The 17,410-nt window shown below is 39.0% G+C and overlaps 1 protein-coding gene across 3 annotated transcripts in view; it reads left to right on the top strand.

The window, feature by feature from the left end:
* Positions 1–463: 463 nt before the first annotated feature.
* WDR37 (WD repeat domain 37) overlaps positions 464–17,410 on the top strand; it is a 47,901-nt gene continuing 30,954 nt past the window's right edge. Inside the window, exons 1-5 of one of the 3 annotated variants that reach the window (XM_082046217.1) lie at positions 464–605; positions 9,588–9,765; positions 13,601–13,697; positions 16,274–16,369; positions 16,538–16,602. In XM_082046217.1, the coding sequence (XP_081902343.1) occupies positions 9,628–9,765; positions 13,601–13,697; positions 16,274–16,369; positions 16,538–16,602 (396 nt within the window). In that variant the 5' untranslated portion in view covers positions 464–605; positions 9,588–9,627. Of the gene's footprint in view, positions 606–4,721; positions 4,968–5,759; positions 5,792–9,587; positions 9,766–13,600; positions 13,698–16,273; positions 16,370–16,537; positions 16,603–17,410 lie in introns of those variants that run through there. The other 2 variants (XM_082046218.1, XM_082046219.1) reach the window with 2 other exon arrangements.

Here is a 17,410-nt window from a genome sequence, read left to right as displayed (position 1 = left end):
GAATTCCAGTGGCATTTTGTGAAAGTTTAATCTCCCTTGTCGGTCCACTTGGGCAGCAGTTAGGATGAAACACAACTCAGGTTTTTAAATATCAGCATTAATACCTAGGAGGTGCAGAACTGGAGGGCAACCGCTGGATCACGGGGTGGTGGTGGTGCAGCCCCTGGCCCCCGTTCTTCCCAGTCTGAGGGCCCTGCTGCCATACTGGTGATTCTGCGTGTGTGTGGTGGCTCCGCGTCCGTTACCGCACCTCAGCTCCAGGGCCGCGCCTGTCGGCTCAGGTACCGATCTACCGGGACCCCGAACGATCCGTCCGATGGCGGCTCCTGCCCCGTTCCGGTGCCGTTTCCGAGCCCCGGGGCGGGCGGCCCGGCTGGCGCTGCCCGGCCCGTCGTCATGGAGGCGAGCGGGGGCCGCGCGCCGCTTCCGCCCGCCGCCGGATGTGGCGGCGGGGGCTCCTCAGCAGAGCGGCGCTGCCGGAGCGCGGGGCCGGGTCGTCGCTGCCACCGTCGCCCCTCCCGCCTTCGCCCTCCTCCTCCTCCTCCTTCCCCCCGCCGCCTGCGGCCCTGCCCCTTCCCGCCCGCCGCCCCGGCTGTGGCTGACAGGTGAGTGCGGAGGGCCGCGGCGCCCCTCTCCCCTCACAGCAGCGCGCAGACCCTCCGCCATCTTCCCGCCCCAGGGAGACCCCCGCGGCCGGCGGCAGCTGGTTCCCTGCGGGGCTGTGGGCGGGCCCGGCCCGGCGCGGGGAGCGGCGGGGAAGGGCCGGGCCCGGGCAGGGGTCTGGGGGAAGCGCGGGCAGCGGGCGGTCCCTGCGCGGGGCCGCCGCTTCTCCAGGCCCGCGGCGGGGAGCGGGCTCTGCTCCGCACCCCGTCCTGTTCCGGGCTGTTTCCCCGTCAAATGGCTGGCACATTCATTCTTAAAATCCGAAATAACTGAAAATCTGCCCTTCTTCCTCTTCTATATGCTGCAATTATTATTATTATTATTATATATTTTTAAAAAATGTTATTTATTTATTTATTTTTAACGCTGGCAGCCCGTGTCTGTGAGGCTGCTGTCAGGTCTGCAGAGAGAGAACCCGGGGGTGCCTGCTGAGGAGGCTCTGCTCACTAACTTTGTTTGTGTACTACTGCATACCCTGAGGGCAGACCAATTGTAGGACCTCATTAGTTTCCAGGTTGAGTTTAGATCCTCTGACACACGCACAAAGGGAGTAAAAATGAAACGCCCAGGTTCTCTGAAGTTGGGGTACAAGTGCATGAGGAAGGGAAGTGCTGTTTGTGGTGGGGTAGATCTGGCCTTTGGCAGCAGGGTGACTTGGAAAGGCCTGAGATGGGTAAAAATTATGTATATGAAGAGCCATTTGCCGTATTTCTCTCTTTTCCTGGGCTAAAGAGGTGAAAACAAATTTGAGGGAAGAATTAATGTGCTTAATATGTTCAGAGGTTGAGTAGATGTTAGGTTATAGTTTTAGAAGGAAATTAAATTGTGTTTATGCAAAGATGAGGAAAACTTATTCAAGTGAAGCCTTGAACCGTTGTTCAAGGACATCTTGGTGTTTGTGAGGAAAGAGAAACTTCTGCTTGTGTTTTTATCCCTCTTGTTATGTATTCTAGCTTATCAAAGTTTGTTTCATTATAGCATTTTAAAGTATGATTTCTGTAACAGTAATTCTTGGAATATTTATGTAAAGAACTGGTGGAACAGCTTTGAAAGTGATTCAGTGTCATTGAGTACACCTTGAAATTATACAAATGTCTATTGTTCACGCACCCATTTTGCAACATGTCAGCAGGATTGTTCTCCTTAGGCAAATTTCTGAAACTGTTTTCCAAGCAAGCCTACTGTTGGCGTTTCTTATGTGATGTTTTTGAAAGTGAGCTGGTAACCTCAAGAATCCTCAAGTATGTTTTCTAATGAGTAGTTTACATTAGATAAGATCTTGTGTGTGCGTGTGTCAGCCCTAACGTGTCTTATTGTAATAACTTTAAATGTATCTATGTGTGTTGTGGACATGGGCAATTATTTTAAGAAAAGGTGCCTGCACCAAACATTAGAATTTGAGGCAGAGGCCAGTGTAATGTGTATGTGTGGGGGTTTTTTTAATAGTGCCAGTTGTTTGTGTGTACATTTGTCCCTACACTAGCTTTATCATGTTAAATCTAAAGGTAACTCTTTCTGCTGTCTCTCTAATATAGACATGGCCTTTCACCATCTTTCTTCCAAATTTAGAACTTGTTTAAAGGATGCAGTCTCTTGTATGCACTGAAATGCTGGAGATTGTTGGTACAGTCATGGGAGAAATACTGTGAGTGTGTTGATAGTGTCTTAAAATAAGCTTACTTCTCACAAAATCCAGAAATTGCAAACCAGAACTAGTATGTGTTGTGTACTACAAGTTAAGTGGTATTGCATTTTATATGTTTGAGATAAAATTGGGATCATTTTATGTGATGGAGTTTCTAAGTCTTGGAACTAAGACTAGTAGCTTGTCTTGTGAGGTGTGAAGGCTGGGGTGAGAGGCTTGTTTTGCAGGCCACCGCTTCAGACATCTCCAGAGAGGGTTTGTTAGTACTCCACACGTGACCACTGAGGAATGGACAGGAATTGGGATAGTTTCCTGACAAGCCAGGGTGATTTGTTATTTTCTCATCTTGGAATAATACCTACTGACTATTTTGAGATTTAGTGTTCCGAGACAGTAGGGCTGGGTACTTGTGGTGCTGTTACATGTACTCTTGGAAGATGTGGTGCTCTGTGGTAGCTGTATGAGGTAATGCTTCAAGAATGTCCTGTGCTAAGGGTATTTGTTGCTGCTTCAGAAAAGCTTGTAAAATTTATTATAGTTAATGTCAAAGTTACTTGCTTTTGTTGGTGTTTTGTGTCTTAAGCAGTAAAAGATTTTAATTTATTAGCAAGTAATATATTCCCAAATGAAGAGCAATGATATTAGAGGTCACTCTGCATAAAAGCATAATAGAATTTATCTAGTATATCAGTAATGAGTGCTGAAATATTGCTTGTTTAGATCCTAGCACAATAAGATTCTGGCCTCTGTGGTGAGTGCTTCCTTAAACAAATATCTGGTTAAACCGCCTTTGCTCTTTAACTTCCTTAGGATTCTTCACCCTCAGGTCTTGTATTTGCATACCTGTGCATGCATGCAGACTACTGCTAGGCTATGAGGGATTAGCTAATACAGGAATGGGAGCTGAAACAGCCAAGGAAATAGAGCAGCCTTCAAACACATTTTAGGTTTAAACCAGCAGTAAGTAGTTTAAACCATTAGTTGAAACAGCGAGCACAGGTGGCACAGATCACAAAGGAAAGTCATACACTTTCAGGACGTCAGCAATTTCACTTAACAGGTCTCGGTCGTCTGATTATTATTGGACGCAGGCGGGTTTCTTCTCTGTTCTAAACAATAATAAGAAAAATCCAAGTTTGATAATTACTGGTTTTGTTTAATATTAGTTAAACCAAGTCTGTATGGTTGAGGGTAACATTTCTTGCTGTAGTAGACTGTTTGGCAGGCTGGGTCTGCACTGCGTTTTGGTGTGATCACAGCATTTGCTGACATAGTTGAATTAACAAGATCAAAGCTTGCTGGCAGCAAAACTGGGCTGGCTTACGCTTGGATGTTGATGTTAGAAGGCTGCTTAGCGTATATACTTACTAATGCGTTAAAGCTTATTATTGATTTCCAGCTGTATAACACACTTAAAATTAATTGGTGCAGCTTCTTTACTATGCTTTCTGTCACAGGGAGGTTTGTTACATTTTCAGTGATGGATCCTTTCCCCTGTTATATTTTGAGGAACATCCAGTTTTGTTTGAAAGTATGCTGCGCTAAATTTAGAAAAAAGAATGTTGTAATGCTCGAGTGGATTTCATAAGGTTTGAGCACACTTATCAGTGGTTGTAGCATCATCTATGATGATCTGGAATGGTTTTGTTTCCTAAATATTTAGCAAAACAACTAGTCTTACAAAGAAGTCTGATCTTTCTCAGGTGTGCTGTATTCTTGGAGCTTGCATTGAATTAATGGCACTTGAACGTACAGCATCCTTGAAACTAATTGTTCACTGAAGACCTCAAAATGGAAGTTTTAATCCTTTAAATTTGATTTCTTTACATATTAATAAAGATTGTAGTGACAGACATTGATTCTTAAATTCCCTTAATTCATGAATAATGCTGTCAAACCAAGTTACATGTAATTAAGAACTTAATAATGGTAATCATTCTCCTCTCTCCTTTCCCTCCTCCCTTAAGTGGAACAAAACCCCACATTAATTGTCATCTTTGTATCTTAAGGTTTTAATGTTGCACAAGGCAAAAATTAGTATTGTAAAAAGCTTTTGTTTCTTAGGTAGTATACACTGGCATTTTTTCTAAACCATGTTTGAAAATGGGAGATGTGAGACTAAGAGATCTAAAAGTACACACAAATAGAGTAAAATCATGGTTTCTGTGTTTTTTTTGTTTTGTTTTGTTTTTTTAAAACAATCGTTTAAGTAGTGTGTATTACTTTTGCTCAACTCTAAACAAAATGGAGCAGGGAGATCTTGTGTAAGAGCTGCTGCTGTAACTTCCTGATACTTTCCTGTAACAGTCTTGTGTGTTGTCTTGAATGAACAAAAAAGGAAATGCAATACTGTAGCCATTCTGTCTGTGCTCTGACACGTCTGAAAACAGATTTTTCTCCCTGGCTTCAGCAGCATGCATAGCCCAGGAATTCTTTCCTTTCAGCAGTCTGCTTATTCCTTATTCAAGAATAGAAGTAGGCAAGTTGTTTGCTGCACTGAATTTTTGAGTCTAGTAAGACCAGTGTGTGCAGTTTTATTTGATGCCATTTCTCTGTTGTAGCTGAATAAAACAGTAATTGCTTACACATCTGGTCTGTACTGTTACTCTGAGGAAATGTTTCCTGTGGCTGATTATATGGTAACGTCTGTTACAGAAAGGTAGGTAGCAGAACTTTAATTTAAGACACTGTAAAATATGCTATGAGTTTAATTAAGCAGCATAACTTAAATACCAAAGTATCTTTGCATTCAGAAATTAGTTATCACCTGTGGTCTATATGTTTTCTAGGACATCTTTTTCTCCCCTACTTCTGCTGATTGACTTTGTAAGAAATTCATTTGGTACCATTCTCTTGAGGCTTTGACAAGTCATTGTATAAAGAACACTGTGCAGATGTAGCATTTGCCAAATCAATTGGTAGTTCAATATGTCTCAGAAGTTCACTTTTTAATAGTACAGTCTTTGTCAACTACCACCTGTAATTAATATAGTTCAGTAATACAAAACTATTTCACCCCTCCTTTTTTTTTTCCTGTCAGAAAGTACTTTTGGTCGGCTTTTTTTACTCTTGATTGCTAATTTTTAGCTTTTGTGAATTCACCTTTATTTGGTTCAGGAAACAAGAGCCCCATACCTCTAGGTGATTTTTCATCCTACTTGTAATATTACTAAGCAGAAGGAAAGTGAATTTATCTTTTCAGAACCCATTTATAACACTCAAAAGTTATCACTGACTACATCTGTCTAACTATGTAATGGGTCATTTTGAAGCCTTTTTGTCTTGCTTAGGTTGGGATTTGGTGCTTAGCCTTGACTTGTGTTGATGTTTTCCCTCACCCCCCCTTTCCTGTCCTTCTAAACTACAAGCGTTTCAAAAAATGTGAAAGACTTTGACTGGTTTGTATACTACTGACTGTTTCACTAATCAATATTTAATATGGTTTTCATAGGATATGTAACATGACACTGATATTCTGGACAGGTAATTTTCATTGTTTGAAAACCTTACATAATAAGGGGAATCAGGTAACTGCTAGAAATGAGCACCTTATTTATTTTTTTAACATCATATTGCCAAGGATCTGTTTTATGAAATCTCTCTTGAAAAACCTATTGCTTCTTACTGTTGCAATTAGCATCAAATTAGTTCTGAAACTGTCAAAATAAAGTTAATATTTAAAGGGACACTTTTTAAAAAAAAATGAATTTCCGTCCTGGGTCTGAAAAACTTTAAGTATTGCTCCCTTACTGAAAGTGTATAAGGCTATTTGGTGGAATTTAGAACGATATTAAAGGCAGTGAAGCTCGTCCCCTCCAGCTTCTCATTCCCTGTCCTCTGGAGGCACATGCCTGCTTGTCGGCTCTGTGGTTGCAGCGTATCCCTGGCTGTGTGCAGCCCCTCGCAGGCCTGGGGAGGGGGTGCATGTTTACTCTCCCCAGAGCAGTGCATGAGCGACGTGGTCATGCTGGTGCATGAGGAGACTGCAATTCCTGGCAATGGCACTGGCTGCAGGTGAAGTGCTGCTACCAAATAGATACTGGAATGGGGGCATTTCTTACCTCCTCTTTTCTGTTTGCTTATGAGCTGGGAAAGTGGAAACTTCTGTGTAGTTAATGTGAGAATTTCACTGTGTAAAAATGTTATTTCATGCATATGACTGTGTCCCTTTAAATTCTACATAATAGAATGTATAGCTGCCAAATCTGTACATACTGATACGGAGTGGTGCTGTTGATTTGCCTGAGGGACAGGATGCCATCCAGAGGGACCTTGACAGGCTTGAGGAAAGGGCCTGTGTGAATCTCATGAAGTTCAACAAGGTCAAGTGCAAGGTTGGGGCAATCCTCAATATCAGTTCAGACTGGGAGATGAAAGGATTGAGAGGAGTCTGGCAGAGAAGGGCTTCGGGTACTGGTGGATGAAAAATCAAATTATGAGGCAGCACTATGTGCTTGGAGCCCAGAAAGCCACTTGTATCCAGTAAGCAATGGTACAAGACAGACATGGACCTTTTAAAGCAGGTCCAGGAGACGGCTACAAAAATGGTCTGAGGGCTGGAACAGCTGTGGTGTGGAGAAGGACTGTGAGAGTTGGGGTTGTTCAACCTGGAAAAGGTGAGTCCCTGGGGAGACCTTATTATGACCTTTTAATACTGATAAGAAAGATGGAGGGACTTTTTACCAGGGCCTCTAGTGACAGGAAAAGGGGTTATGGTTTTAAACTAAAGAGGTGAGATTCAGGTTAGACACGAGGAAGAAATTTTTACAGTGAGGCTGGTGAAACCCTGGCCCAGGTTGCCCAGAGAGGTGGTAGATGCCCCATCCCTGGAGACATTCAAGGCCAGGCTGGACGGGGCTCTGAGCAACCTGATCTAGTTGAAGATGTCCCTACTCATGGGAGGGGGTTGGACGAGATGAGCTTTGGAGGTCCCTTCCAAACTGAACCATTCTATGATTCCATGAAGCAATTCAGAAAAGGGTCTTTCTTGGTAAAGTCCTCTAAAATGAAAGAGCTTGTCAGCAGAGGGCAAATGGAAGTTAAGACAGTTAAAACAACACCTGATATGGAGAAAATATAAACCATGTTAACAGCTATGTGTATAACTACAACTCAGGAACTATATCTGGCAGCAATTAGAAATGAGATTTTTTTTTTCACTGAGCTTAAGTGAAATAGTGTTAACTGATTTATGTGATTATATGTAACTGTGTGTATGTATAGATATAAAACTGTTTAACACATCTGTGCGCATGCACACAGAGTTTGGTGCTTTGGGCCTTAAAAAGTAAACCCAAACACTGCAGAAACCAGTAACTGAAAGACACGACAAAGTGGTTCCCAAGGGAAATGGGAAGAAGGATGGAAGAGAAGAGAGCATACATATGTTTGGGATCTGATCATATTTTGAAGAGAAGCAGAAATGTGAGCACTGAGAACCTGTTTCTAACTGTTGACCATATGTCCAAGAACAAGGAGATACTTAGTGAAGCCCAGAAAATTGGCAATAAGTTATTTATGGGCTGGGCTTTCTACGGTAGAGGAGTCTAGCCACAGTGAAAAATGAAATCCAGTCAAATAAGAAACTATTTAATGGTAGTTCTATATCTTCTTCTTTAATCTGTGAACATAGCTAGTTAGTTACTACTGATTAATCACACATAAAAAGCTCTGATGGGATTAGGTACAAGGGAGGACTGTGCAGATTCCAGAGGAGATGAACAAAATCATTTCAGTGCAGTAGAAGATACTGGTGCAACCTGATTTTTATTTTAGATTCACTATGGGATTTGTGTCAGGTTACTAATTTGTGTCAGAAGCTAATCAAAATACTAGTTTTTTCAGTGAGAAAATTTGAGGATGGATGGGCATCAGAACCTTGACTAAATCTAGTATGGTTTACGTATCTTTACATATTTTCATTTTGTGATATAAAAACCAAAGCAAATTTAAAGCTGTTTTATTCATGGTGCATACTGCGTTTTTAGTAAGCTATGCTTTTCCTTGGCTTTATGATATGTTAAAAAGCTGAAAATACCATGTTAAAACCGCCAAACTGGTTAATGCCTAGTCTTGTTAACAGCGATGGTGCTCATTCCTAGCTTGAGATCTAGTGTGTTGGCGGATCTTAAATTGGAACTGGTCTTGGGTTTGGTTTAAATTTTCTCTGATCAACTTATTTACAAGGAAGCTCAGTTGCCTTGTTAGCTTTGCCAACTCTGCTCTCCTATTTCTCTGCAGACTATTGCAGCTGTGTGAAGTTGTAATTGTTTCAGAAATCATTTATGCTGGAGAATGAATTTTTATTTTGTTCTCAGTGTTCATGATTGGAAAATTTTGAAAATCAGTCCTCAGACATTTGAAATGTTTAACAACCGGTACCCCGTGAAGCTAAAAATTTCTGTTGAATATCAGGTTTAATTAAAAAAAATTCCAGTAATTGTTTGTAAAAAAATAAGATTTTGACAGCTAAGAATGTATTCTTCATGTTTTTGCAAGAAATCAGACATAATTTGATTTTTCTTAAACACAGGAAAGCAGTAGATCATGCATGGTAATATTAATTGGTGATACTGTCAGGTGTTTTTAAGGCTATTGAAACGCATATTTGGCTTTAACGAGCTGCCGAAGTTAAACCCAATAACCACCTGGTAGGTCAGGTGCACTTTCACTCTTCTCATCAGTTCTTGGGCACTGTTACCATCCAAGAAAGTTAAACCGTGAGCTGTCAAAAATGGTGGAAAGTAGCCCTCAGAACTTCTGTCATTAAAATTAATTTCTGCTTATGTGTAAACAAGCACATCTATTAAATTTTGTATACTAACACAGTGTTGCATAATAGGTTTTTAACCTGACAGTGTCCCTGAATTATCATGTCTGTTTGCTTTCATTTTCCAGCTGGGTTTTAATTTTGCATGCATTTCAGTGCAATATAGTTTCAGTGCATAATAGTTGTTTCCTGGAAGCATTTTGGGGCTCTCTCTGCTGGTGTTCTCCAAAATGAACAAGGTAGTGGAATTTATTTTCCTTTTGTGGAGGTTTGTTGGTTAATGACTAAGTAATGCAGAAGTGATTTCACTTTATTTAAGTATATGCATATGTGGTTTTGAACTTAATGTTGTTTGAAGAATAGTTGCAAGTACTAGGTATCCTTTCTCTTTAATGACACCCCAAACAACTCCAAAATTTAGTAGAACTAAATATTTCTATTCTGAGAAAAAAATTTAAAACTCTGGTTAGTTTGGTAAAGCAATTTGTAATGTGTAATACTTGTCCTTAGTTTATCATAGGAGCCTCTGTGAAGCTGTTTTTTTGAAGTAATGCCAATAGAAAGTGGAAGTTGTGCATCTGCTCGCCAAGCAAAGCAGAAACGTAAATCGCACAGTCTTTCAATCCGAAGAACCAACAGTTCCGAGCAAGATCGGGCAGGACTGCAGAGAGACATGTTGGAAGGGCAGGTAAGGGAACACGCTGCTGCTTGGGTAACTTCCTGAACATTTCTATGATGTGTTTTCTATGTGACGAAATTAAATAAACTTAAGTAATGAAATATGTGCAGTAAAGATGCAGGAACAGCAGACATTTTTGCTTTTAAGTGTTGACTGTCTTTGGAGACTGTTGACATGGCTATTGACAGTGTTTCAGGTTGTATTCACACCCGTGGAGCTTTTTGTTGGCTTTTATGTATTCTTACATGAATGATAGAACCATGAAGAAATATAAAGAAACAGCCTATTTATTTTTCTGCACCTGTCCCCCACCTCTTACAGTTGAGGACTGATTCTTGATGTTATAAGTTTAAATTTGGAATAGTAGTAACCCAGGTATTCCTGAAATAATATAAATCTTTTCTGAATAAATGGAAATATTTCTTATTATGACTCTGATGTGGATAGTATTAGTGGGAATGCTGTTCTGCATTCCTTTCCATAAAGTAAACAAACATCGTCTGCTTGACAGAGGTGTGAACTAACTTAATTTTTTTTTGTTTTGTTTGTTTGTTTGTTTTTATAATTTGGCTCAAATGAAGGTATGGTCTTCTGTTCATTAAACTTAAGGGAAAGAACAACAATCACAGACCTCTGTAATTTTCTGAAACGTGTCAGTCTGTGTAGTGAACACAGTCTGGAGCCACTTGGAGTGCTTCAGCTGACTGTATTGAGGTTAACTGTAGGTAAGGCTCCTATAGGAAGTGCTTGAAGTAGAGCTGACAAAGATAAGCAAACAGCAGTTTGAAAGCTATTTGCTGTCAAATTGAATATGCAGTGTTAATGCAGGCCTGGCAAAGATGATACAAAACTTGGTTTTTATCAGAGAGGTAGTTTGAAATACTGATGGTATTTGGCTATGAGAAGACTTTCTGAACTCTGCAGGTACTCTGAAGGGAAAAGCTTGTGTTTTCTCAGTGTTGTGACAATTTTTTTAATTGAATCTAGTATTTGGTTAATTACAACATTAGTTTTCTGGGAACAAAGCCCAAGTTGTTGCTTTTAGTTGTTGCATTTGGACTTTTACAGGCTTCAGGGAAGGAGTGAAGGGCAGCTGAGAGGTCAAGGCATGATGTCACTTCTGTGGAGTAAACCAACATTTTTAGCTGGTTTTGTATTTCTTATCAAACTCTGTAAATGTATTATGCTGTAGTAGGTAAACGTTTTAAATGTTATGTGGATCATCTTATTTAATTTTGCTGACATTTAACCTTGAAGAGCCAGTAGCAGTTTCTAACAAGTAGAGAGTATTAGTGCCCCTTCACAGTGGAGCTGTAAACCACATGAGATCTAGAAAAGTACTTTTGCAGATAAATGGATAACATTATTATGCGATATTTTTATAAGCTAATTTAAATAATGCCAACTTTAAGCAGGGTAAAGAAAGTGGATGCATTTTACTGTGCTGGTTTCTTTAGAACAGGTTTAGATTTGCTTATGCTGTCAGACTCTGAGAAGTGGATTGAAAACCTTTCCTACATTTATTTTTCTGTTTGGAAAGTTGTGGGATAACTTAGTTTCATTAATAACCTTGCTGTATGGAATTATTGGATAAATGAATTTGAAATAATTCTTCTAACTGCAATGTTTCTCTTAATAGTGTTTCATTTGTATAGTATTCTTGTTTAATCAGTTTTGTTTCAAGATGGTTTTAATCGACATCTGTTCAATGTTCTGTTTGACTGTGAATGCATGAACAAAAGTACTGTCTCAATGCAGAGGCAGATGAAGATGCAGAAAGGAATATCCTGGGGGGACATAAGGAGTGTAGGACCACTTCTGTCAGCACAGTGCCTGTTTCAGCACAGTGCCACAGCTTGAAGTAGCTGTGAAACTGGTGCAAAACTGAATCTAACAAAGCACATATGCTCTGTGTCATGGCTACTAGTGGTTTCTCTTGTGCTTCTCTTTAAAATCAGGAATAACTTAGAAAATCGGGATCATGACAGGCTTTTCTAATTGTTTCTGAAGACAATCATCTTGACTGTATTGAACAAACTGTGAGTCAAATTAAATTCTGGTTGTTTAGATGCAGACTTGGTGGAAGGCGCATGCTGCCCTCTGATGGCCAGTATGCACATGCTTCTTCCCAATTCAGTTTATAGGAATGGAGCCAATTTCTTCTGTTTTGGATTTGCTGGAACACTTAAGGGCAAAACAAGCTGTAATTATCCTTAAACTTGCATTGAATAATGCAGTTCAGTGACATTTAGGTGATATCCTCTGCTAATATTTGTACTCCTATTCTAGTAATGCTGCTTCTGTACTTCTAGACCTGAAATAGTGGTTAGTGCTCATAGCTGGTGATTTTGAGTTCTTGAAATTACATACTTTTGCTTTGTTTATCAAAAGAGATGTTGCTGATGTGCACATTTCCTGTGTATGTAATAGATGAACCTTGATATACTGGTATTTCACTTCAAAATTTGGTAGCTTGTTTCCTTGCGTAGCTATTTCTCAGTTTTTGAATACAGCTGCATTATTTACAGGTTTGTGCAGTGATCAGATATAGTCTTACTGAATTCTGAGATGATAGGTTAGATATGCTACAAAGGCGTAGTTCAGCTTTTTCATTGTTAGGGTAAGGCTCAGTTAAGCAGAAGCTTTTCTTAAAGTTTATAGCTGGCTACCTAGATAAACAATAAATACAGTAACTCAACCTTCATATTGTGGTCCACCAGCAACTGAATAGAACAGGTTTAGTAGAATTTATTTACTTAGCAAGCAAGGATGGGTCATCCTTTGGTCCATCTTCTAGTGAATTAACTGATTATACTTTTTAGACTAATGACAATATTTTCTCCTTTCTGATTTTCCATTTTTTTTTTGGTAGCATGCTGTGCTTTAAGTTTTAAGATGTTTGTTAGTACTAGGTTCTCAGTGTACTGTGGTCAATTGTCTTCTGCTTTATTCACTGTCTGCTCAACAGGGCTTGATAACAGAATTACCGATAATAGTGAGAACCTTGACTCCCAACAGAAATCAGTACTTGTTTTGAACATGGTATGCATTTGCTCAGGGAAAAAAATACGGTGCTGATCTCTGGTTTATAGGCAGATGCATAAAATTTAAATAATTTATCAAGAGAAACTTGTGGTCAAGCTGTGTAGTGAGCTCAGATCATAGAAAACCTGTGTTAGTGGTTTTATTGCATACTTGTTTTTGTGCCTCAGAATTGCTCTGTTGATTATGCTGAAGTAAAAAAATCATCCTTCCTCTGAATTTGCTTCAAAACGCTCTCTGTGAAGAGGAGATGCTTGAATAATGTCTTGGGAAGGAAGGATTAGAAATTGCAGTTTCCTTCACTCTTAGATGCGGTTAGTCACAAAAGTAGGTAAATGTTGAAAATATGTTTAAAAGGTTAGTTTGTCTCAAGCTTTGATAATAAGGTGCTTTGTGATGGTGACTTCCTAACCTAATGCATAGGCAACATCTGAAACGTGTTGTCAACCAAAGGTATTCTTTCTTCTTGAACTGGAAGCACCTTGACATTACATTATACATTTTTTACATGTTTTTTCTTTAGTGAATATTACAGGTATCTTTACAGTTTATAATTTTTCTCTAGTGAAAACAAAACAAAAACCACCCACAGGTGATTTGGATTCTGTCCCTTGAAAGAGTGTGTAAAATGAATAATTTTATGAGGTACAGAGCTTCTTGTTTTGTGTTCTACACTAGTAATAAGTTTTAATTTCCCTTATTGCTGGGAGATAGAGAACTGCTAAAATCAGTTTAAGATTGAAGGGTAACTACATAAAATATATGTAAAGAAAAATATAAACCCCAGTATTTTGCCTCCTAGGATTCGAAACTACCATCTTCTGTCCGGAATACACTTCTTGAACTTTTTGGACAAATAGAACGGGAGTTTGAGAACCTGTATATTGAAAATTTGGAACGTGAGTATCTGTTTTTTCTAGTAGGGTATGAATTATTTGGATTTAGGGTATAGCAGCACTAACTGAGACACCTTGGACACTGTAGTGTAATTAGTGCTGCTTTTCTGTGAGGAGTTAAAGAATTTTTTGAACTTGTAGGCAAAGATGGGCTTTGTACCTTTTTGGAAAAATCACTTTCTTAGCTCTTTGACACAAGTAGTGGGAGCTGATGTGTGTTATCCTCCTTGACTCTTAAACAAAGATAATGCAATGACTGTCTCCTTGTCATTGTAGGCTCTGGTGTATACTGTGCTAATCTGGCAGTAACTTCATTCAGCCTTTGGCCTTTGTGGCTCTGTTGTATATTTACAGGCTTAATTTTAGTGACATAATTCTAGTGAATAAAATTGGAAAAGTTTCTTTCTTGATAAAGTTTAAAATGTGTTATTTCTGGATCATACTATTTAGTGCATTGCTTAACCAGCATCCACAACTGTTCATGAATTTCGGAGTCAGGCACTCAGATAAAAATTCCTGGTGTTATCTGCAAAAAAATGTTATTTCTTTAATGACAGTGCAGTCATATGGTAATGTAAGTGATTCAGGGCAATGGAAGAAGATACAAAGTAGGTAACAGAGGCAGTCACACAGTAGAACCTCTGCTCAGTTTTCCTTGCTGGATTTTGGAAGCTGTGTGGCATGGCTTGACTTCTGAATTCTGGAATCTGTCTGGTTTGGCTCCAGGTCAAAATTTTTTTCCACACCTAATCTGTTCCCACAGTTAAACCAAACACTCACGTTAAAAAATGTTCTCACGTGCTTTTTGAAAACGTGCTGGTTTTTTATTCTCTTAAGACCTGAGATTGTGTTGGTTAAAGGCTATGATCAACACTACACTTTTTTAGTGACAATGTGCACAACTGATTTCTCAGCCTCTTGCGGAGAAGTTGACTGGTAGCCAGAAACATAGGGGAACCTCTTCTCCCACCAAACTTTTAAAATATTTGTTAGAAAACAGGTGGTGAATTTGTCTGTACCCTCCAGAGTATGATTATTTTCCTTACATTCCATTTCTCTTTCTTCTGCATTTTCCTTCTTCACCTCACAGTTCTAGTTCACTCCTGGCCTTTGTGATCTATTTTCACCCCCCTGACAGTTTCTAAATTTTGCTCTTCTGATGCTCAGTCTGTTATTGTCTTGTTCTTGGTCTAATTGCTACATCAGTGTTGCCATTTCGGTATGTAGAGAATCTTAGGTTTTTGCTCCGTGGCTGTTCATACACTCGCTTTCCCTTATTACAACTTCTTTCTAGTTTCTTTCTTTTCTTATCCCTTCCAGGCTTCAGTCTTAATCATTTCAGGCAATTCTTATATCTACCTGGCGTTTGTTTCAGTCATCTGTTACTACAAGCCTGTCACTTTGTTTACTTCTCTTTCATATTGTCTGTGTTTTCAAGAAGTTTAGGTTTATGTGATGGGAAGGCAGGAAAGAGAATCTTGCTTTGCTTATTTCAAGCACTTGGATGTGGTATGGAAGCATAAACTGACTTTTCTAGTTCTTAAACTGAGACTTCAGTGAATTTCTTGGAAATGGCAGGAATCATACTCGTGATGGCTTGTGTTCTCCCACATTTCAAAGCCTGGGAGTGAATGACTTGTTTTTAAAGAAGTCCTAAGATTTTGTGGGAAGACAGACCTAGACTTATTCTCAAGAACAGTGAAAAACTGCATAGTTAAAGCAGTTAAATCAACAAGATTTTACCTGAGGAGAACACTTAAAGAGTATCAGTCCAGATTTTGAGAAAAAGCTATAAGCCACTGAAAATCTTTTTTATAAAATGAAGCTGAGTAACTTTAAATGAGCTCAACCATTGGAAATAATTTGAGAGTTCCCGATTTGGTTTAGCTATGCCGTCACTCTGTCTTGTGTTGAAATGACACTGGCGGGAGTTACAAATAACTGACAGAAAAGCATATTTCTGTTACAAATAGATGCTTTGTCTATTGTGCAATGAAAAGAATTTAATTGCATTTAGTGTTTCTGAAACATTTGAATGGAAAATGTCTATGTCATTCTACAATTTGTAACCTATTTCAAAGTGTAAAAAATATACACATTTGCTGCATCACTTTTCTTACTGAAACTCTAATGATAGACAAGCATTTGGGGGAGAACACTATTTTGTGATTAATACAATCTTTGGCAAGAAGTGACGTACTAATTCTGTGGCTAAAATATTTATGATGCTCTAAGTTTTCTGTCTTCTATTGGATTTAAGTCAATACAGATGTGCTATGTATTTCACAGAAGTTGTTCTGTTAATCCTTAGCCACATGTATTAGTACAAGTAATAGTAACTAGGAATTGCTAATACTTTCCTTGGAATCTGGGTCAAGGTTAATCCCTGGAAAATTCAGCACAAGTCTTGGTTTATGTCTTGGTGTGACTTGCTTTTGTAAAATCACAGCTGATCTCCTTTCCTGTCTTTAGCATAAAATAGACTGTTTATTGACTGGAGCAGTTGTTAAATAAGATATTAATGGTGTTGGTAGTGATACTCAATTTTTTGTATTAATGTGAATTTTTTTTATTGTTAGTACGTAGAGAGATTGATACACTGAATGAGCGTTTAGCAGGTGAAGGACAGACAATTGATGGAGCTGAACTGAGCAAAGGACAGCTGAAAACAAAAGGTAAGAGAACCACAAAGAATCCTAAACTAGTATTTTTGAATTTACCTTTTTTGTACTTTGCTGGCCAAAGCTTAGAATCTTATTGAAGGAAATTAATACCAGTTACTTATACAAATAAGCTAATGCTGTATTTGAAATATCTTCTTTTGAACTTATTTGTCTCAACAGCCAGTCATAGTACCAGTCAGCTTTCTCAGAAATTAAAGACAACTTACAAGGCATCTACTAGCAAGGTATGAGACAAATTAAACCTCTACTCATCCATGTGTACTTGTGAGACTAACATAGCTGTTTTTACGTTGTAAATTGTGGTTTCTTTAAGCTGAGTAGTGCTGTTCTTTAAGTAAACCTGCCTCATGAGGAACAGTATCTTTATCTTGAATTCATCAATTACCCATTACTTCAACCACACTATATGACATTTTACAATAATTGCTCACCTTTTTTTAAGAATGAATGTTGGAGGGGAGACAGTGTGTGCACATGTGTATGTGGGATTACTCTTGTAAAGAGAACTAAAAACCCCCTCTATTTAATGAGAGAAATAGAGAGTCTAGTAGGTAGTGAATTTCTGAGTGAAGATTTGGGTATTGCAGCTGAAATGGGGATTTAAGTAGGCATCTATATGGGTACTATTATAGGTTTTTGGTTTTATTTTTTTTAGCTAAGAGACTATAAGGGTTTGTTTATGTTGCAAGCCTTGCAAGTTATTAATAATAGCTAGTGGTCTTTTTTTGCCTGTTCTGTTAGCATAGTTACCCTTTCTAACATTTTTCATTTTCTGCATCTGCAGCTGTCTGGTATTTTGTTTCCCTCTTTCTCTCTCCCTTTTTAGTTTTCATAGAGACTTTACCTGCTGCTATTTTTTGCCTTATCTCAGGGTCATTTCGTTTAAGGGTGAATGAAATGTGAGGAAATCACAGTGAGATCTGGTACGTGAACCGAGTGTGTAAGAAGCTCTGCAGTGACCCGCATTGTAGGCTGATGTGTGGTTATGGAATTGACTGGAGGTGTCATGGAAATACCATCTGTTAAGTAGTC

This window comes from Streptopelia decaocto, assembly GCF_964273445.1.
Source record: "Streptopelia decaocto genome assembly, chromosome: 2".
NCBI classification, from domain to species: Eukaryota; Metazoa; Chordata; class Aves; order Columbiformes; family Columbidae; genus Streptopelia; species Streptopelia decaocto.
This window is presented reverse-complemented; position numbering and strand designations above follow the sequence as displayed.